Raw genomic sequence first — 23,064 nt, 5'->3', positions numbered from 1 at the left:
TATGTCAGGATATCAGTCACCAGCTTTGCAAATGCCCAGACTTCATGAAAATGCAACTGGAACACAGAAGGACGTACATCAAAGAGAAAATACTGTGTTATGGATGTCTTAAGCCTGGTCACAGCGCTAAGGAGTGCCGGCATCGCCACACATGTGACTCATGCAAAGGACGACATCCCACCTGTCTTCACAATGACAGCTACAATGAAAGAGCAAAAAGGGAGAATTCATCACGACGCAGTGAAATGGAACCAACACCTGCTCTGTCCCTCAAAGTCACCAGTCAAGGTCAGTCAGAAAACAGCTCCATGATCGTGCCGGTGTGGGTGTCTAAAGATGAGAATCCATCCACAGAAAAACGTGTGTACGTGTCACCAGACCCCAATGAAAAGCACCCCAGTCTACAGCTAGGAAGTGCAAGCGCACAGGTGTACCTTCCAAAGAGCTCAGCTGAACTACCACAACAGATTCCCCAGGACCACAGACAGACAAGGAGAGAATGTTTAGCAAAAACAAGCAATACTTTATTACATAATGGTATTTAAGAAAAACAGGCAATACTTTAATACATAAGAACAAATTCATAAACCTACCTAAACACTATTAGACTAGATTAAAATACCCACGCCTCTTAAGCCTAGGGTAGTCTAAAAAGAGGAAGTGCTCCATGCCCCGTAAACCCACCCCCAGACTGTTACTCCCACCCACGTCACCTATCCCCACCCCTGAGACACTGCACACGTGAAGGCAAAAAGAGTCTACCCTGCACACGGGTCTATGACTTATCAAACGTCAATTTAGAATCACACTATACCACACGGTTCACTGCAAAACATCCTGAAATAAGCATCGATATCACACTATCCCTCGGGGAGCCACGGCAAATGCTTTAGGGAGAATATAGGTAGATAAATACACACAAGTGTTCACACGGTAAATTAAGGGGGTTTGGATAGGATAGTGGGTGTTGTTCACCACTAGGGGTTATGACCAGGCCTAGAATATTCCTCCCATATCCTAACCTAGGTCTGGGGCAGTGGAAGCGCTGAGTTACAAACAATACAAAAAGAAAGGTTATTAATAACCGGGGCCCGAAGCTGAGGGCCGGAAGGACGTCACCTCCTTTCGCTCCCGTAGCTCCTCTCGGCTTCGGGCTAAAAACTGTTCGGTCTGTACTGGGGTGTTTTAGGCCCTCCAAGCACCAGGCGTGCAATAATGTCCTTCCGCCTGTAATGAAAGGCACAGTCAGTAAGAGCAAGGTCCCCCCCCCCCCGTTTACGGGTTCGTCACAATGCACAATTGATTAGATATCCTCCATATGATTTAGAAAAGAGAGAGAAAAAGGTAGTTCACAGAGGATGGAGAATCCACAATACTAGGTTCCAGTCTTCGACAGTATTGCTGGCTTTACTGTATGCCGTTCCGATAATCTTCAGCTTTACGCCACTAATAATATTCCTAATTCAAATGCAGTCACCGTTCGTCTATGTCTTCATTTACCACTCGGGAAAATAGTTTGTTTGTTTAGGCACGTATTCCACTGTCTTGTGTTCTTTACTCACGGCGCCCGGTGTGGCGATAATGTCCCTCCGGTCTGAAACTCCACTCGTTTCCACTCTGGAGGAAACACCGCAGTCGCCGCTATGAACTGGTTCCACTGGAGGAAAGGTAAAACACAAAAAGAGCCGTGTATCCTCGCAGCCCTGCGTCCTCTGCTAGCGTTATCTCGACTCCCGTTTTCGTTCAAGGAAGCAGCAATAGCGCCGTGTGTACCAGCAATATCACCAGTCGGCGTCCTCTGGTTTCTCTTTCCTCCTCTGCTCCGGGTCTCGTCCTTCTGTGTCTCGCCCCCAGCTGACAATACTCGCCTCCCTTTTGAGCGAGTTTGCGGGGTTCCAGGGCACCGCCCCTATGCGCCAGCCAGCCAACCAGCTTACTCCAACGGCACAGCCTGTAACGCAAGAGAGGGAACTCCCATGGTAGATCCCACCGCTCCATGAATACACACAGACACACACATACCCCCACCCACGACATTTCCCCCCCCCTATATCGATGGCCGTCCCGGCCATCACAGCTGGACCAAGCGGATGGGCAGTTTGCCCAGGTTGCTGCGTCTGGATCGTCACACTTCCGGGGAGATTGCAGTATGCTCAGTTTCCGATCCTGCATTTCCTCTGCATCTTCGTCATCATCATCGTCGTCGTCCTGGGCGTCGTCCTCCTCGCCAGTCTCTGGTTTAGATTCCTTCTCAGCTTCACCCCCTTTCAGTTCTTCAGAGAAGCAGGGGGACTTTTCGGCACCTTCAGAGCTCCTTCCCCGGGCCTCTTCTGCGCTGCCTCCACATGAGGCTCAGACCCGTCCTGCTCGTAGAGTCAGTCTTCCCTTTTTCTCTTCCTTCATCTCAGCGTCCGGCTTCCCATCCTCGTCTCAACGTCCGTCTCCCCGTCCTTGAAGAATCTCCGAAGACCGCTTTTCCCCATGTTCCAGGGGCAATGCCTTTATCACTTCCCGGGGGAAAGCCTTAGTCGCCGCTGGGAGGAGCATGGCCTCTCTATGTGCGGGGTCTAGCCAGGCTCTGGTCATTCAGGCCTCCTTCCATAGTCTTTAGACAGAAGGGAAAAAAAACAGTATCCAGGTTCTCCAACACTCAGGTGTGACAACGGATTCCTCCACAGTCTTTACACATCATATGTTTTCCGTCTTCAAGTCAAACATTACAGGACACTGCCCAACATTTACTCACGACCCGGGGGGTATCTTGCTGTCTTCCAGGGTGGTGGAGAGCTCTTTTTCCAGGACCGTCGTCTGGAGTCTCTCCTCCTAGGTGCGGGGCTCTCAAGGGAGCTAAACAGAAAGTCTCTTCCCTGGTGGGGTGGTAACGCTCGTGGTCACAACAACAACACAAAAAAAAATAACTCAACCTGGACTAGCCACTGACTGTATTTAGCAGTCACTTTTTCCTCCGCTAGACTTAAGAACCCAATGCGACCCCAAATACCAGGGCATTACTTGTATTTGCTGTCACCAAACTAATCTCTACAGGATTCTCATCCGCCATGTTTGCTGTGGACTATGGGGAATCCTACCGACTACGCCAAAATAATGTCACCTGACCCCAATGAAAAGCACCCCAGTCTACAGCTAGGAAGTGCAAGCGCACAGGTGTACCTTCCAAAGAGCTCAGCTGAACTACCACAACAGATTCCCCAGGACCACAGACAGACAAGGAGAGAATGTTTAGCAAAAACAAGCAATACTTTATTACATAATGGTATTTAAGAAAAACAGGCAATACTTTAATACATAAGAACAAATTCATAAACCTACCTAAACACTATTAGACTAGATTAAAATACTCACGCCTCTTAAGCCTAGGGTAGTCTAAAAAGCGGAAGTGCTCCATGCCCCGTAAACCCACCCCCAGACTGTTACTCCCACCCACGTCACCTATCCCCACCCCTGAGACACTGCACACGTGAAGGCAAAAAGAGTCTACCCTGCACACGGGTCTATGACTTATCAAACGTCAATTTAGAATCACACTATACCACACGGTTCACTGCAAAACATCCTGAAATAAGCATCGATATCACACTATCCCTCGGGGAGCCACGGCAAATGCTTTAGGGAGAATATAGGTAGATAAATACACACAAGTGTTCACACGGTAAATTAAGGGGGTTTGGATAGGATAGTGGGTGTTGTTCACCACTAGGGGTTATGACCAGGCCTAGAATATTCCTCCCATATCCTAACCTAGGTCTGGGGCAGTGGAAGCGCTGAGTTACAAACAATACAAAAAGAAAGGTTATTAATAACCGGGGCCCGAAGCTGAGGGCCGGAAGGACGTCACCTCCTTCCGCTCCCGTAGCTCCTCTCGGCTTCGGGCTAAAAACTGTTCGGTCTGTACTGGGGTGTTTTAGGCCCTCCAAGCACCAGGCGTGCAATAATGTCCTTCCGCCTGTAATGAAAGGCACAGTCAGTAAGAGCAAGGTTCCCCCCCCCGTTCACGGGTTCATCACAATGCACAATTGATTAGATATCCTCCATATGATTTAGAAAAGAGAGAGAAAAAGGTAGTTCACAGAGGATGGAGAATCCACAATACTAGGTTCCAGTCTTCGACAGTATTACTGGCTTTACTGTATGCCGTTCCGATAATCTTCAGCTTTACGCCACTAATAATATTCCTAATTCAAATGCAGTCACCATTCGTCTATGTCTTCATTTACCACTCGGGAAAATAGTTTGTTTGTTTAGGCACGTATTCCACTGTCTTGTGTTCTTTACTCACGGCGCCCGGTGTGGCGATAATGTCCCTCCGGTCTGAAGCTCCACTCGTTTCCACTCTGGAGGAAACACTGCAGTCGCCGCTATGAACTGGTTCCACTGGAGGAAAGGTAAAACACAAAAAGAGCCGTGTATCCTCGCAGCCCTGCGTCCTCTGCTAGCGTTCTCTCGACTCTCGTTTTCGTTCAAGGAAGCAGCAATAGCGCCGTGTGTACCAGCAATATCACCAGTCGGCGTCCTCGGGTTTCTCTTTCCTCCTCTGCTCCGGGTCTCGTCCTTCTGTGTCTCGCCCCCAGCTGACAATACTCGCCTCCCTTTTGAGCGAGTTCGCGGGGTTCCAGGGCACCGCTCCTATGCGCCAGCCAACCAGCTTACTCCAACGGCACAGCCTGTAACGCAAGAGAGGGAACTCCCATGGTAGATCCCACCGCTCCATGAATACACACAGACACACACATACCCCCACCCGCGACATACTCTCTGTTAGATACACAAAGCGACACAACATTCATCGAGCAAGATCTATGTAAAGAACTACAGCTGACTACTTGCCCAGTCAAACTGAAACTCACTACCATGATGGGTGAAAATATGGTCTTTAAAAGTGAGTGGACATCTGGCCTGCGTGTGAGAGGATTCAACTCCATTGAGCACATCAATCTGCCTCCTGCTTACACCAAAGACTGCATACCTGTAAATAGAGAACACATACCAACACACGAAACGGCCAAAAGATGGCACCACCTCACAGCGATCGCAGACCAAATACCGCCTCTCCTCAGTTGTGAAGTGGGGCTACTGATAGGCTACAATTGTCCAAGAAGTCTTGTACCCAGGCGGGTCATAACAGGAACAGATGATGAACCCTTTGCCATTCTCACAGACTTAGGGTGGAGTATCGTTGGCTGTTCAACACCACACTCTCCACAACTGTCAACCGGTCACTGTCACAGAGTAACCGTGAAGGAGATGCCTGCAGTGACTCCAATGGATGCAATCAGAATCCTTGAAACGGATTTCAGAGACACTCAGGGAAATGACAAAATGGTCTCTCAAGAGGATTTGATCTTTCTAGACAAATTGAAGGAAAACATAAAGATAAACGAACATGGACATTACGAGATGCCACTCCCCTTCAGAGAGAGGCCATGCTTACCAGATAACAAGCAACTTGCTGCTGTGGGGCTCAGTCACCTGAAAAGGAAGTTCGCTGGAAATGAAAGTTACAAGAAGGACTACACCAACTACATGAAGGACATCATCGACAGGGGTGACGTAGAGGAGGTACGTACTGAAGGCACCAATGGAGAAAAATGGTACATACCTCACCATGGTGTATATCACCCCAAAAAGCCTGAGCAGCTGAGAGTAGTGTTCGACTGCTCTGCAAAGTACAAGGGAAGTAGCCTAAATGAACACCTTCTCGCAGGCCCAGACATGATCAACAATCTCACAGGTGTACTGATTCGTTTCCGTCAGCATGGCATTGCACTGATGTGTGACATAGAAAAGATGTTTCATCAGTTTCACGTCTCAGAGAGGGACCGTGACTACCTACGCTTCCTTTGGTGGGAGAACGGCAACCTAAGCACCCCACCTCAAGAATACAGGATGAAGGTCCATCTTTTTGGAGCTGTATCTTCACCAGGGTGTGCAAACTACGGATTGAAGCAGCTCGCCAAAGAACACAGTCACACACACCCATTAGGGTCTCAGTTCATTACCAGAGACTTTTATGTAGACGACGGTGTTGCCAGTGTTGAGTCCGTTGAAAAGGCCATTCAAATGGCAAAAGAGGCACGTGAGCTGCGTGCAGAGAGAGGTTTACAACTCCACAAATTTGTGTCGAACAACTGTGCTGTTCTCCAGAGCATTCCCTCACAGAACTCGCCACAGACATTAAGGCAAAGAATCTCACATTCAACGACACAGCCCTAGAAAGAGCATTGGGAATAAACTGGAATGTCGAGAGTGACTGTTTCACCTTTAAAGTCACATCAAAGAACCAGCCAGCGACACGGCGTGGCATCCTGTCATCTGTCGCCTCCATATACGACCCGCTGGGCTTCGTAGCTCCCTACGTCCTCAATGGAAAGAAGATTCTCCAGGAAATGTGCCATCAAGGAACAGGATGGGATGACCCGATTCCAGAGCAACTGAAGCCACGGTGGGAGAAATGGAAAGATGACCTTGCTAAGATGGAAAGGATACACGTAGCTCGCTGCTACCAGCCAGCTGGCTTTGGAAAGGTGATCAAAACACAACTACATCATTTCTCAGACGCCAGCACCACAGGCTATGGCCAATGCACTTACATGAGACTGAAGAATGAAAGAGGAAACATTCACTGTGCTCTTCTTATGGGGAAAGCGTGCGTCTCGCCGCTGAAGGTCACACAACAATACCCAGGTTAGAACTTACCGCAGCAGTTGTCTCAGTCACCGTGAGCAATATGCTCAAAGAAGAATTAGGATACTGTAATGTAGAAGAGTTCTTTTGGACGGATTCAAAGGTTGTGTTAGGCTACATTAATAATGAAGCTCGCCGTTTGTGGCAAACAGGGTGCAGAAAATCCATCATGACTCAGACCCCAAGCAGTGGTTTCACGTACCTACTGATGAAAACCCAGCAGACTATGCATCCAGGGGGAAAACAGTAGAGGAGCTGCTCTCTTCTGATTGGTTCACTGGCCCTAGCTTTCTATGGAAAAAGGAGATAGAAATGCCAACCGAGGTGCCGTCAGAACTACCCGTCGGTGACCCAGAAGTCAAAAAGGCTCAGACCTTTCAGACAAAGAGCTCAGAACATGTCAGCCTTGTAGACCAACTGAACAAGTTTTCATCCTGGTCTCAGGCCATCAAGGCAGTGGCACGTCTCCTGCGGCGTGCAAGAAAAGTCAAATCATGTGACCTCTCAACAGTTGATGAAAGACAAAGTTCAGAGAGACTCATCATCAAGGACATACAAAGCCAAGCATACGGAGATGAGATAAAGCTACTAAGCAAAGGACATCGGCTACCAAGACACAGCAAGCTGCACCACCTAGACCCTTTCCTGGACACAGAGGGTGTGCTTAAGGTCGGAGGCAGGCTCAGCCGTTCATCTTTCCAGAGCACATTCAAACACCCAACTGTCATTCCTCAGAGATATCACATGACGAATCTGATCATCGCCCATCATCATGAAAGAGTGAAACATCAGGGTAAAGGCTTCACCATCAATGAAATTAGGTCCAGTGGCTATTGGATCTGTGGACTGAGCAGAGCTGTCGCAACCTACATCTGTCACTGTATGACGTGTCGAAGGCTGAGAAGACCTGTTGAAGGCCAACGGATGAGTGACTTGCCTGTTGAACGAACAGAACCCACGGCACCGTTCACATACTGTGGGATGGGCTGTTTTGGCCCCTTTTTGACAAAGCAAGGAAGAAAACAAGAGAAAAGGTATGGGTTGCTCTTCACCTGCTTCTGCTCTAGAGCCATTCACATTGAGATGCTGGAAGACTTGTCCACAGACACTTTCATTAATGGACTGAGATGCTTCATTGCATTAAGAGGTGCTGTGCGACAAATTAAATGCGACCAAGGCACAAATTTCATGGGTGCAAAAAACGAACTGAATGCTGCTTTGAAAGAGTTGGACACAGACAGACTGAACACATTTCTCACAGAAAAGCAGTGTGACTTTGTAACGAATGCACCTCATGCCAGCCATGCAGGAGGCGTGTGGGAACGGCAAATAAGAACTGTGAGAAGCATCCTCAGTGCCACTCTGCTGCTCGCCCCTGGCAGGCTCAGTGATGCGTCATTGCGCACCTTCTTTTATGAGACCACGGCTATTGTGAACAGCCGTCCACTCACGGTCGATACTCTAAACAGCCCAAATAGTTTAGAGCCACTTACTCCCAACCACCTGCTCACAATGAAATCCACTGCAGCCTTGCCTCCACCTGGCAAATTCGAAAGAGAGGATCTGTATGGACGAAAGAGATGGCGTCAGGTTCAATACTTGACAGAACAATTTTGGAGTAGATGGAAAACGGAGTACCTCCACAGCATCATGACAAGACAGTGCTGGCATAACACTAAAAGGAACCTGCAAGTCAGTGATGTAGTCATGGACAAAGATGACACCTTGCCACGAAGCCAATGGAGGCTTGGGAGCGTCTCAGAAGTCATTCAGGGCAAGGATGGACTTGTGAGACGGGTCAAGATCTTGCTTGGAGATAAGGGACTGAACCACAAAGGAGAGCGCAACGGCAGGCCCTCCATAGTGGAGCGGCCTGTCCAGAAATTGGTTTTATTGCTAGAAGCTGTTTAAGCACTATGCATTGATGACATGTGATATTGTTTTGAATTGAATTATATGTTTTGAAGGTTTACTTTTAGTAAAAAGAAAAGAAAAACATTATAATTGTGACTTTAATTTATGTAAATCCATGTCGCGAGGCAGTGTTTTCCGGTCGCTGTCACTGGCTTTTGTTGACAGTTTGACAGTACATTGCGAGAGAAGGAATAAGCAACAAGTTTTAATGGACCCGTATGAGGCCATATCTCTTACGGTGAGAATGTTATTGTTTTAAAAGGAAATGTAATACGATGTAAAAGGATAAATAAAACAGTGATTATACCATCAGTACGTTTATAAGCCACTCAATATACGGGGATCCGTTACAGCGAGTACCCCACAGGCGGGTGAACAGTCCATGGTTGGGGTGAGAAGCGTCTCTGATGATAATAATATAATAATAATAACTTTATTTGTATAGCACTTTTCATACAGAAGTTGCAGTTCAAAGTGCTTCACAACAGTAAAAAGTACAGGCATAAGCGAGCATAAAAAAGATAGAGAGGTAGCAAGGTAAGGTAAATCACAGTGCTTCACATTAGGATCTAGCATCCCAATAGGCCTCTCTGTTTACAGTTTCATTCAGTAATATAAATAAAAGAAATTGTTTAAAATGATTCGGTTTAAAAATAGTCTAAAAATTATAAAATAGAACGGACATACAACAGGGTATTTAACATACAACAGAGCAGTGCATCAGTAAGAAGTAAAAAGTGTGATAAAATGGTTCAATTTTGAATTACAACAGAGCAGTGCATGATGATGTTCCTTGTCCTCCGTGAGCACCGCTTCTCATAGACTGATGAGATGTGGGGGGGGGGGGGGGAAGTATTATTTATTCACATGATGGAAAAATGGGGTCCAGGTTTAAAAATCCAGGAATTCCTCTCTACGTTTTAAGTTCACTGTTATTTCGGACCTAAAAAAAAAAAATTAAAATGACAAAACAAAGGCCAGTTTGAATGAATGAGTCTTCAGCTGCTTTTTAAAGGCGTCAACAGAGTCTGCAGGTCGTTAGCCTATAGGAAGAATGTTTCCACAGTGTCAGAGCCGTAACTTCAAAGGCACAATCAAGTCTAGAGCGAGGGACAATCAGTAAGCCTTGGTCAGAAGACCTAAGTGATCTACTAGTTTGACCTACAGTATATAGTTTGAGAGTATAATTATTCTGTAAACAGTTCAGTTCAGTTATTTTTATTTCAGGCTTTGGACACATAACAACGGTCATTCCATAAATCGCCAAAGTTTTACCAGCTGCTATTGTCCAATTGTCCGAAAAGGGCTAGGGAGAAGCACTAGGCTTGTCGGGCCCTACCCCTGAAGACTTACGTTTCGTTTCGTTTCGTTTATTTTATTTTATTTTTTCAATTTACATACATGGTTCTCAAAGCCACCCGAACTACAGTACATCCAAAGTGTCAAGCTCAGACTATATTGGACACCAGCAGGGAGACTTCAGGATGACAGATTTAATTTCCCATTCGAAATGAAAGTGCGGAAGATGATCATTCTTTCTTTGGTTTAAAGACTAAATTAAAAAGGCCCTTTTCACCTTGTTAGCCTATATTGTGCACCTATTTAACACTAGAACAGCTGGGCCGGTCCAATCAATTCCAGGAATATGATTTATGGATATTAGGGCTGGGCGATATGACGATATTATATAAATATCGGGTACAGTTCATTAACGATACACTTTTTCAACGTATCGTGGATATCGTGATGTTTTGCCCAAGAGGATTGTGTCGCGTCAATCTGTCCACACGTTACTCGTTCATATCTCAGCCCGTGCTGAGATATGCCCATTCCGCGGTCTGTTAATAAAGTTTTCAATCAGACAGATGTATGGAAAGGCTTTTATTATAACATTCGTTGTAGTAAAATCATTATGCCTCATTTAGTCATCCTGTGGAGCACTGGTCTCCTACTCGACGGCCGCGGGGAGCTAACGTTAGTAGCTTTGTTGTTGTTCAGCACACTCAGGAAGTCAAAAACTAAGCGCTTGCCGATTGGTGCTAAGAACAGCAGGGCGGGTGCAAGCGGTGTGACGTCATTGGCAGACTCGACTGTCAATCAAAATGATTATGTTTCCGTCAGAATGAATGAATGAAAACTGTATTAAAAGGTTGCAGAATGGGTACAATACAGTACAGGAGGATGAAGACCAGAAAAAGACTTTCGGCTTTTTTACATAAGGGTCCTCCATTTTCAATTCATCAAAACATTTAGAGACATACATATATACAGTAGTTTCATAAAAATGCTAAAATGCTATTTATTGATTGATTGATTTAAAACTTTATTAACATATTGCAGAATGGGTACAGTACAGCTCAATACATACAATTGTTAAGGGGATGCAGACCAGAGAAAGACTTTAGTCTTGTTTACATCAGGGTCCCCCATTTTCAATTCATCATATTTCATATCTAAATCATATAATATCTCATATGCAATATATAATCTAATAATCTAAATCTAATATATAATATAAAAATGCTAAATGCATGGGTATTTTATTTTGTCTTTAATGTTAGCTTGCAAACTCAAATACTGTTTTGGTAAGCCTCATAATGAATTGTTTGGGGTAAAAAAGAAAAACATCGTGATGTGTATCGTGTATCGCCGAAAGGTCAGAAAATATCGTGATATCATATTTAGGCCATATCGCCCAGCCCTAATGGATATCCATTTATCTGGTCAAAAGTTGTCATGAGCTTTCATGGTATGATAAATGAAATTCAGTTACCGATAACTCGCAAGCTTTGTGGAGATATTGAGGAAAAACACTGGATCACATGGCTTTTCTTTTCTTTTTTTTCCCTCACTCTTCTCCAGAAACACACTGTTCCAAAAATTATAAAAAATATTTCCACTGCTCCAAATCAAGAAGAAATGTATGGCTATAGGTATCAGTTTAACGATCAGACAATGGGAAACTATTCAACCAGACAAACCAGACGGTACAGCTTAGGGATGGGCATTTTAAAGGGGAACCTTTTTGAGTGTTTAGCATTGTTTCCTAGCTATGTGAACTTATATTAATATGATCTATGTCTCAAAATTCTCATATTGGCGCATTCTTCCAATTCTCCTCTCACAATATTCACCCTCACTGAACTGAGTCGTTTGAAAATGTGCCTATATGTGATGTCATATAGTCACTGCTGCATGTTAATGTTCAGGCGAACACGACGATGCGCAGTGGTTTAGGAGCCCAGGTCAAAACAGCTCGAGATCTTGAGGTAGAAAAATGCTGTTTTTGAGGACTTGATTAGAAATACAAAACAATGAATAAAAAATATATATATATATTACAGAGGTGTTCCATAGACTCACAGGAATTGTGTAAAAGTGCCCAAATAGTGAAAGAAATTGTAAAATAGTTCCCCTTTAAAGAAGAATCCAGATAGATTGATCGCATGCTGTACTCGAGTGATCGTGTATTACTCGAAAAGATTTTTTTTATTTAATATTTTTTTTAATTCTTTTTATTTATTTATTTTTACTTAATTTTTTTCATTCACAAACTGTTGAAAGCCGACGGGTTGTCTCTTATCTATCTCAGATCACCTACTCGAGATAGAACCCTGTGGCCGCCCGATATCCCCCAGCGAGGTGCTAAACTCGCTAAGTTCTCGGGTCAATTACTATTCCTAATCACGCTTACTTCATAGTCACTAGTTAGTTATATCCAGTTGATATGAAATATAAGCATAGAAGAGTTGTTAACCTCTTCTTTGTTTGTAATAAACCGAATGTATGTCTGGGAGAACTCCTTTGCCTATAATAATAGTAATTATATTATCACCATCACCGTCACCACCATTATCATAATTTTTTAGGAAACACTTAATAATCATTTGCAAGCCCCAGTACCCCTTATCAATTCGACAGGTCCATCAATCCGTGGCCCGATCGTCATGCCCTGCAGTGGCTAGACTCTCAGTTTCCCACAAATCCAATGGAGCCTGTCGAACACAGAGATACCGGCGCCCGCAAACAACAAACAGTGCCATATATACATATATATATTATATCCTTTATATAACTTTAGCTAAAAAGCAGTAACCAGCAATTGATTCAATCTGCATGGCTTCCAGAATATAGCTATACCGTTTTACCTCGGATGAGAGCAGGGCGAGGCCAGCGTCGTGACACATTGCGATAGAACGGCATGAAGGAAAGCAGTCCACGAATTCAATAAGTATTTAAAGGGGCTATGTACTATAAATGTCATTTTTCAGTCTCTAGCATTGTATTATAGTAATAGGAGTTCGTATCAATGTGTTTTAGTGTCTAAATACCATATTGGCGGATTGCTCTGTTTCAGCTCAGCCCCTTTCCTCCTCCAGTAAATCAGGCCATTTTGATTTGAACGACCGATATACGTAATACGGCCGCTGGGTGATGCAATTGGCTCTGTGGTTGGAGCTAATGCCCGCCCCCATTCTACCTAGACTAGACAGCGAGTGGAGGAAGCCACTTCCTCAGCTGCGAGGCGGAGTGGGGCCCGTGCGCTCTGGAGGGAGAGAAAGGAAGAGAGAGGGAGAGAGAGATGGAGAGAGAGGGGGCACTTGGGGGGGGGGTACCTGCCGGCCGCGCGTCACCGAGATCCGAGAGGGAGAGAAAGGAAGAGAGGGAGGGAGGGAGAGAGGGGGCCTCGTCATTAACGGCCTTTTTTTTTTCTCTCTCTCTCTCTCTCTCTCTCTCTCTCTCTCTCCCACCCCCCCCTCCCTCTCTCTCTCTCTCTCTCTCTCTCTCTCTCTCTCTCTCGCGCGCGCGCGCGGACTCATCACCGAGAGGGAGAGAAAGGAAGAGAGAGGGAGAGAGAGATGGAGAGAGAGGGGGCACTTGGGGGAGGGGGGGGGGGGGGGGTTGGGTACCTGCCGGCCGCGCGTCGCCGAGAGGGAGAGAAAGGAAGAGAGAGGGAGGGAGGGAGAGAGGGGGCCTTGTCATTAACAGCCTTTTTTTTCCTTCTCTCTCTCTCTCTCTCTCTCTCTCTCTCTCTCTCTCTCTCTCTCTCTTCCCCCCCCTCCCTCCCTCCCTCTACCAGTGCAGACTGTGGGCTTATGGGCGGAGCCAGGCCATAACAGCCTGATTTCTTGAGGCTGAAAATGATGGTTTTGAGTACTTGATTAGAAATATAAAACAATGCATTTTTTTGAAAGAAACCTTACAAATGTCTTCAATAGACTAACAGGAATTGTGTAAAGTTGCCCAAATAGTGCTAGGAATAGCAGTACATAGCCCCTTTAAACAAAGTTGTTTTAATTAGAAAAAGTAAGTTACAAAGATTCTGTCTTGAAAATGTCCAATCCAGTTAAAATAAGTATAAAACAAAACATCTCTTTCTTAGCATAGCAAAAACTCTCTTTGTCGCTATCATTTAAAAGATTTAGAGCATCTAAAAAAACAGAGCTTTGTCATAGGGACTCCACTCTGAAAAATTGCCAGGCCATGCCACATACACCGCTCGACATTGCCTGGCTCTATAAAAACTCTTCAAAGTGGAAAAGTCTGAAAATCTGACTGGGATCTTCTTCTTCTTTAGAATTTCCGGCAGTGTAGACTCATGCCCTCCGCAATTCTTTTGATGAGCTCTTCTTCTTCTTTTTCTTTCTTCTTTTGAATTTCCCGCAGGCGTATTACTGCCCTCCTCAGTTCTTATACTACGCTAGTGGTGTGCCATAGTTAGGCCTCTGGTAAACCAACTTTTGATTGTTTACCCTCTTCTTCTTCTCATCTTCAAAACACACTATCTCCTTCTTCTCTGCTCCTCTTGCCTGTCCAATACTAATAAATACAATAACGCTATATCCTCTGGTACAGCTCTGAAGCATGCAGAAATGTCAGCACTGCCTCTGTGATCAGCTGGTGGTTCTCATTATCCATGCCAAAGAAAGATTTAAGAGAGAAGGAAGAGACTCCCAACTCTACCAGACTTTTATAAAAGATTTCCCTCTCTTTCCTATACCTTTCACATTTTAGGAAGCGAGCTGGCCTTTATATACAGGTTCTGCATCACATCAAGACCTCTTACTATTGGTCTAAATACAGTGATGTCATAGTGATGTCATTCTACCAGCCAATCAACACATAACACATAAAAATGATCACTCCTCCCTTTTCCAGCCGTTACTGTAACTGAGAAGGTAATAGATTTCTTATGGCTGTGGAAAAACCCCATTATGTCACTAAACATTTATGCATGTCTGCAATGATCCAAATTCTACAGAAAGCAGATATAGCATATATATACATGTACAATTCAATACTTGTATACTTAAACACTGATTGATATGCCCACACATCATAGTAGTTTAAAGTATAGCTCTCTGCCTCATAACTGCAAGGGTTAACTCTGCAGGCAGCGATTCTCTCCTCTGCTCCTCTGCTCGGAGCCGTTGTCAAGGCCACATTCCTGGCTTTACTAACAGTAAGATAAGAGGCCTTCTCTTTCCATTCTCCAGGACTACACAATATATTGTAGTCTTACACAAGTTACTGTTTTTAGAGTCTATAGTTATAGTTCTTACAGTTTTACACAAGTAGGAGGAATAATACAAAGACATTCTTCATAATTACTGACGCTTAAGTCATCTCTTAACACTTTGGTTGCCTTGGGTTAAATTAATGATATACCATAGATTGCCAGCGCTATTTGTCTATGGAGAAAGTCCCCTTCTTTGCAGGGCTATAACTTTTTTAATTCTATTGCTACATTGCCATTATTAGGGCCCATTCAAAGTCCTATATGTATTGTTCATTGTGTAGCAACGTTAAACTTTTTCATTCACATATTCATAGTAAAGTATGGTCTAATGTATAAGTATGTTTTCATCTCTTTCTGCAACTTTCTCCAGAACGTGATATATAGCCCCAAATGCATTATATTGATGATGAAATACAGTTTGATGGCAATCAGCGCGATATAAAAAATTCCAACTAGACGTACTTCTAGAAGTTACTACACGTCATCTGATGTTGACCGGATGGGCGAGGGGGCGTTTATAATTCCGTGGGCAGCGTTATACCAATCATCTAATGTGGGTCAAATGTTGATAAAAGCAGTTAGTATCGAAGATGGTAACGTTACACGCTGAAACTCACCCCAGTCTCCGCGCGCCGTTGGGCGATCATCGTCGAGTAGAAATTGTATCATTATGGGATATATTATTACCCGGTCCATCTCCAGCTTGTATAATGGTATATACGTCCAAATCATGTTGTTTATCGAGTTATTGGCAATCGATCGCTATGTAGAGTGACGAGCTAGAATGCCGGAACCAATACCGAGTGCCCGGAAGTAATAGGGCCGACCAGCAAAACCTCTACTGCGCTTCCTGTTAAGCGGTTGCGCCGATCGGCCACCAGATGGCGCTCCTGAACCGCCAGAGAGCTCAGTGGGTCCTGCTGGTGGACCTCAGGCCAGCGGAGGGGGAATATGAATCCGATTCCAGATTTTTGAAATATTGATATAAGGACGCTGTACAGCGTCCCCCGGCAACTTTAGCATGGCCAGCAATGACGCTGTAAAGCGTTTTTAGGCAGTCAAAGTGTTAACATATGCTTTAGATTTAAAACAGATATATATATAATAAACATATGCTTAATCCTTTATATCTTACAAGTGACAGGGAGAACAGGATGTCATAATAAAAAGTGTCACTAGTTGTTTGTGGCACTTCAACACCGCCTCTGTCATCCTGGTCGGTCACTTTCCACTGTCTTAATAGCGTCTGTATGGGGGGACTAGATGGCAATTGCGGGGTCACGATGGCTGTGACTCTCAACAGAAACCAACAAACTGTTATAATCTTACACATACATGTGAAACAAATGTGTAAAAAAAAAAATAAAGAATAAAAAAAAAAAAAAAAATCATAAATTTACATACATTTATGCATATGTATTGGGATTGCCCACCTGTTAAGATATTCTCGGAAGAAGTGACCCTGCAATTATCAGAATTTTTATTTCTGAACATACCTGTACAGCCCTCTGTATTGCTGTTGAATGATGTTTCTCAGTTTGCAGCCTCTATACAGCTAAAGAGACTAGTTTTGTCCGTTCTCACAGCAGCTAAAAAGCTGATAGCATAATGATGGATTCAACCGGATAAAATGTGCTGGAAGGTATGGGTTCTTACCTATCTTGATGTGATTTATCTAGAGATATCTACAGCAAGAATTTTAGGTGTCAGTGAAACCACCATTGCAATCTGGTTAGAAGTGGTGGAGAGAATAAAGGCTAGCATATGAATTGTAATTCCTGGTTAGAAACTAATGAAAATGGATGGATTATCCAAGTGGGGGTCCTGGGGGGAAGAGCGAGCAAGAGCATAATTTATGTATGTATTGTATTGGATTGCAAGTATTAGGTATATATCTCGTAAACTACATTTATATTGATTCAAATGGAATGTATAGTTCTGTGATTTACGTTGGATATTTACTGTTAATGCTCGTGTCTAATTTTATGTCATGTTTAAAAAAAATAATGAAACAAATATGTAAAAAAATAAATAAAGAATTTCAAAATAAAAATGTTTCATAAAAATTATTAATAATTTAAGATCGATTTTTCTCATAGCTACGAGTAATCGATTACTCACGCACATCCCTAAGCTCCTCATTCCTCATTAATCTCAAAATACACTGTAAATAAAGTCATGTGTTTTTCTCTTTAAACGCAAACCCTAACACAAACCTTACATGCATTTGATTAGATTATGCAGATGATGCAGGCAACGTGATGCAGGCTACACCACAGCACATTGGTTAGAGCAGGGAGGGAAGGCATTATTCTCTGGGGTTGTTTGACCACGCTGGCCGTGGTCCACAGAAGGGCCACTAGGCCCACTGTTCTAGTGTTAACAAACGGGGAGCCTCATTGCCAGTTTTGGGGAAGTGCGGTTAGAGATACAGCTATGTGGCCATTTCCAAATGTATAGCAGCCTAAATATTCTACGTAGAAACACAAAACTGCTTAGCAAGCTCATCCTTCTTGTAACCATGGTATTCACTGAACATTTACTTGCAAAGATCTATGCACTGCAATTACAAGGTCTGCACACGATTGAATGAAGGCGAACCTAGCATCTAGTCTGCATGGCAGGCCCATGGAATGCGACGTTATGCAAGCTAATGTTATCTCTCTCTTCGGTTTGAAACACAAATACTACACAGTAGTAAACAAAGATAAAATCACTGTGTGTACATGGGAGCAAGGCTTGTTGCTAGCTAACATAATTATGCTTGTGACTAGTAGCTATAGAGAAATCAGTATTATTTCTATGCTTTCATGTGATGACATACACACACAGTGACTTTATACACTATTTTCACCAGAAGGCTTCTTTGGTCTGTCTGTTTCAGACCCTAGGGATAACATACAGCTGGGTGGGGACCAGCAGAGTTAGCCCCTTTCGTGACTGTGATGCACGCCAACAAGGTTTGGCCGAGTGAATCCACAGTCCCTTGCTCCCCCATAGGAAACCACCCTATTTTAACTCTGAAGAACTGGTCCGACGCGAAACGTTCATTATACAAGTATCGCAGAGAAATTTCAAAGGTACTCACAGTTGCACGAGAGTCTTGGACAGAGAAACGCAATGGTTTGAAAGCTTGGCGTTGCTAATAAACATTTAAAATAATTTTTATAAACGTGTAAACATCACGAGACGGCAGTGCGGCTCTGCAAATATACCCTACTCCTCATTGCGGCGTTCGGTGGAGAGCAGCCATACTTTCTTCACTGTTTACACGTTTATAAAAATTATTTTAAATGTTTATTAGCAACGCCGAGCTTTCAAACCATTGCGTTTCTCTGTCCAAGACCCTCGTGCAACTGTGAGTACCTTTGAAATTTATCTGCGATACTTGTAACGAACGTTTCACGTCGGACCAGTTCTTCAGAGTTAAAATAGGGTGATTTCCTATGGGGACTTGATTTGACTTGACCTTCTTCCCTTCTGAATCTGGTCGTTTCTCTCTGCCCAGACACACCTAGAAGGCTCTGAAACCCCTCGGCATCTGTCAGCAGCTCATCGCTCATCACTCCCTCCCTATTATTTAACTGTAAAATCAAGAGGAAAGCATGTCACACAGCTGTAATCAAGTGTATCGATTTTTAACTCTCTATCCCTCTGACACTTTGAGACACAGTCAATAAAGATCAATAACGACCATCCCACTTCTAATAATTCTGAACGCACCCCTCCAATTCCCCCCCCACAAACCTTCCAACCACATGTGGATCCTTAAAAATAACCATGTTATATTATGGTTATGATCCCCATAAGATACGACTCTTCTGTTCTTCTTTGGCTGGAATTGTTTCAATAATTCACATCTTTATAATTTGTTTTAGTTTAGTTTACATCTTCGTCCTTGTTTTCACTTTCAATTTCATGCTCCATGTCTTGTTCCACCACCTTCCATTACCCACCCCTCAGTCAGTAGTAGAGATTTCTGGTTGACAGATTTGCCCTTCAAAATGAAAGCGCAGGAGGTTGTATTTGAAAGCTGTCTAAGATTCTGTTCTGTCCTTCCCTCCAGACCCCCCACAGCTCTTTGTCAGTAAAGAGGAGGTTCCCCCTGAGCAGCAGGAGAGGAGCCCCAGTCTGGAGCAGGAGGACCCAGAGCTCCTACAGATTAAAGAGGAAGAGGAGGAAACCTGGACCAGTCAAGAGGAAGAGCAGCTTCAAGGACTGGAGGAGACTGTTCCCAAAGACTCCATATACACTGTAACCTCCATCAGAAACCTATATGATCAACACCAAAGTTGGTCCCCACATCTTAACCAGACTGTAGAAAACAGAGAGAGAGAGCCTTTACCCAGCACCTCCACTGAACATATGAGAATAGAAGCTGATGGAGAGGGCTGTGGAGTAGCAGAACCAACTAACATTTGTAACATGAAATTTTACTTAAAATCTAGTTTGACACGCCACATGAATACTTACACAGGAGACAGACCACATGTTTGCAGTGTCTGTGGTAAAGGATTCAATCAAGTTGGGGATATGAATAACCACATGAGAATTCACACAGGAGAAAGACCATACAGTTGTAGTCTTTGTCAAAAGAATTTCAGGTTTAAATCCAATCTCACAGTCCACATGAGGATCCATGCAGGAGAGAAACCATACAGCTGCAGTGTTTGTGGGAAAGGGTTTAGCCGACGTGATAGTGTACAGGACCACATGAAGACTCATACTGGAGAGAAACCATACAGTTGCAGTGTGTGTGGGAAAGGGTTTATTCAATCCTCAGACTTCCAAAGGCACAAGAGGACTCATACAGGAGAGAGACCATACAGCTGCAGTGTTTGTGGGAAAGAGTTTAGACGACACCATCATGTACAAAAACACATGACAACTCATACAGGAGAGAGACCATAGAGCAGTAATGTCTTTTTAGAAGACTGCTCCAATGAGGTGGTTAGTCTGTGTGGTGGGTGTGACATTGACTGTGAATGTTTTACCTCTGGGTTAGTCTGTGTAGTGGCTTAGTCTCTGTGGTGGGTGTGACTTGATGTTTACACATGTATCAGACTTTAAGGTAGAATCTGAAATGCTATCAAACATCGATAGGTCGCTGTTTGATTACAGATTCTACCTTTAACATCTTAAGATATAACTAATGATTACTTCATGAACAATTACATTGTAATACAATACATACTTAGTGTTAGTGGAGAAGTCCATGTTTTCAAATCTAATTATCTGAGGGTTTTAAGTTGAAGCGTTGTGTACATTGATAATTAAAGACGGTAGAGGTTGTGTACTTTTGTACAATGTACTGCTATCACATTTATACCCACATGATTTGAATTGACTTTACAACTGGAAATACATGGGCTGTCCAAAAATATTAAAAACAGACTTTTAGGGTTCTCTGTCTGAAGGGTTCAACTAACAGACTTCTAGGGTTATTTTTCTGAAGGGTTCAACTAACAGACTTCTAGGGTTCTTTGTCTGAAGGGTTCAACTAACAGACTTCTGGGGTTCTTCGTCTGAAAGGTTCAACTAACAGACTTCTGGGGTTCTTCGTCTGAAGGGTTCAACTAACAGCTAATTTCTGTGTGGACAAATACAATGAAGCAAAGCTGTAGCAGTAATCAGGTTTGCAGTCACTTCAGACACAAGGACTGTGTACTGTGTCATGCCGTATGTAGCTCACAACATGAATTGTGCAATGTCTTATTTATGTCATTAATATATCATTCATAATTCTTGTGCTCTCCGTTGCTCCTTTTTTGCCCCATATTATCCTGCTTTGTCGTATTTGCATCTGTCACATGTCCTCGTCCCTCTGTCCTTCAAAGCGTTAGGTCGTAAATAATATCTCGTCCCTTGCCGCTGCTGCCTCGGTCATCAGTTCTCCAGGCCAGGAGGTCTGTGTTTCAGCCCTACATCCTGCAGCCCAAGAGGTTGTTACACCAGCCCCAGCAGCCCAAGAGGTTGTTACCCCAGCAGCCCAAGAGGTTGTTACCCCAGCCCCAGCAGCCCAAGAGGTTGTTATCCCAGCCCCAGCAGCCCAAGAGGTTGTTACCCCAGCCCCAGCAGCCCAAGAGGTTGATGCTTCAGCCCCAGCAGCCCAAGAGGTTGTTACCCCAGCAGCCCAAGAGGTTGTTACACCAGCCCCAGCAGCCCAAGAGGTTGTTACCCCAGCCCCAGCAGCCCAAGAGGTTGTTACCCCAGCCCCAGCAGCCCAAGAGGTTGATGCTTCAGCCCCAGCAGCCCAAGAGGTTGTTACCCCAGCCCCAGCAGCCCAAGAGGTTGTTACCCCAGCCCCAGCAGCCCAAGAGGTTGATGCTTCAGCCCCAGCAGCCCAAGAGGTTGATGCTTCAGCCCAGGAGGCCTCAGAGAGGTGATGGGGGGTATGTCACTTGGGAGTCACTTGTCTCACCAATTGCATTGTCCTCATCGGGCCCTGTGGTTTCCCTCAACCTGTAAAGGGGTTGCTTTTTAGTTTAGTTTTGGTTCATAAACTGACGTGCCCTACAGAGAGCTTATTCTGTCTGCAACCAATTTTGTGTTCCAGGTATTCGTATTTTCGAGTGAGTAAAATACCATGTGGTCGTTAAAACATACTTCTGCCTCAGCCTCTTCTTGACCCTGTTGTTAAAACAACATTGGTTGTATCTGATCATTTTAGTCATGTTGACATCTAGTGCTTGGAGTAAATTTTTTCCCATATATACATGCATGGAGGTCAAAAGGCCTTTGATTGCTAGCTATTTCTTGTGATTTTATTTTTCCTTCTTAAAATTTTCTGTTTATACTATGTTTTTAACTATGTTTAATTTTATTTTGTATTTAATTTTATTATTATTATTAATTATTTTGTAACTGTTTTAACCCTGTAGCACTTTGGGATCCTAGTGAACGAAAAGTGCACTACAAATACAATTTATTATTATTATTGATGTGCTCTTTTCCCGGTGCACTTCAGCACGTGAATTCCACCTGCAGTGTCCATATTTTGTACTGTTTTCCCCTGTCAACCTTTTTGGAGACCCAGTAACCTTGGGTGACTTGAAGGAACCAACAGCTGTCTTCTCCAATTTAGTTTTTTCTCCACACAAGCCAGTATTTTGGAGGAAGCAGATCTGGGCTTCTTTATAACCCCACAGAGATAAACACTACATGGGTTACATATGAATTAATGTAGTTCTGAATCAAGTACATTTACATGTACAAATAATTCGGTTTGGTGCTTGCTCAGACAAAGACGACAAAAACAACATCTAGAATAATGGTCACAAATTGAAGTTTAAATAAAAACTTTAAATATTTAAAAAACGGTAGAAATATATACACATGACATGTCGGAAGTATCATGCAAAGGACCATCAATAAAGTATCACTAGTATATACAGTACACAGTATATTAGGGAATATACAGAGTATTTGCAGGGGTGGAAAGTATATATTCGATGTACAGGATATACAGTCTAAACAATATTTATAATTTAATCTATTACACATTAGGTAGTAATGAGTTGTATAGTCTATAATTACATTTGATACACACAGGGAGGTGGTAATGAAGAGTTCTAGACAGTCGTTACAATTGCTTAAAATACTTCCTGTCCTTGTAAGGTGCACCTTGTCTAAAATATCTTTAATTGTGAAAAAATGTATTGAGCAAATGGAATGCTGACAAATTTAATTAGTTGGTATGTGATTTAACCCATACAGCCCGGTCGGTTCTGATGTTTTTGGAACTTGCTGGTAAAATGTACTGTTTTGGCCACTGATCAAGATACTGAATCTTAGGGCTGCTCAATTATGGCAAAAATCATAATCACAATTATTTTGATTGATATTGAATTCACGATTATTAAACACGATTACTCCTTGATTTGAACATATGACGATGACTGCATTTGTTTTATCTTTCTTCTCAACCA

The 23,064-nt window shown here is 43.5% G+C and overlaps 1 protein-coding gene across 1 annotated transcript in view; it reads left to right on the top strand.

Annotated features, from left to right (window-relative positions):
- LOC311236055 (uncharacterized protein) overlaps positions 1–21,185 on the top strand; it is a 33,507-nt gene extending 12,322 nt beyond the window's left edge. The window contains exon 2 of the mRNA XM_084323644.1: positions 19,203–21,185. Within this exon, the coding sequence (XP_084179770.1) occupies positions 19,203–20,047 (845 nt within the window). The 3' untranslated portion in view covers positions 20,048–21,185. The remainder of the gene's footprint in view (positions 1–19,202) is intronic.
- Positions 21,186–23,064: the final 1,879 nt, after the last annotated feature.

The sequence above is a fragment of the Notolepis coatsorum genome (assembly GCF_963971535.1).
Source record: "Notolepis coatsorum genome assembly, chromosome: 10".
NCBI lineage: Eukaryota > Metazoa > Chordata > Actinopteri > Aulopiformes > Paralepididae > Notolepis > Notolepis coatsorum.
Note: the sequence above shows the minus strand (reverse complement) of the source record. Positions and strands in the feature narration are given on the sequence as shown.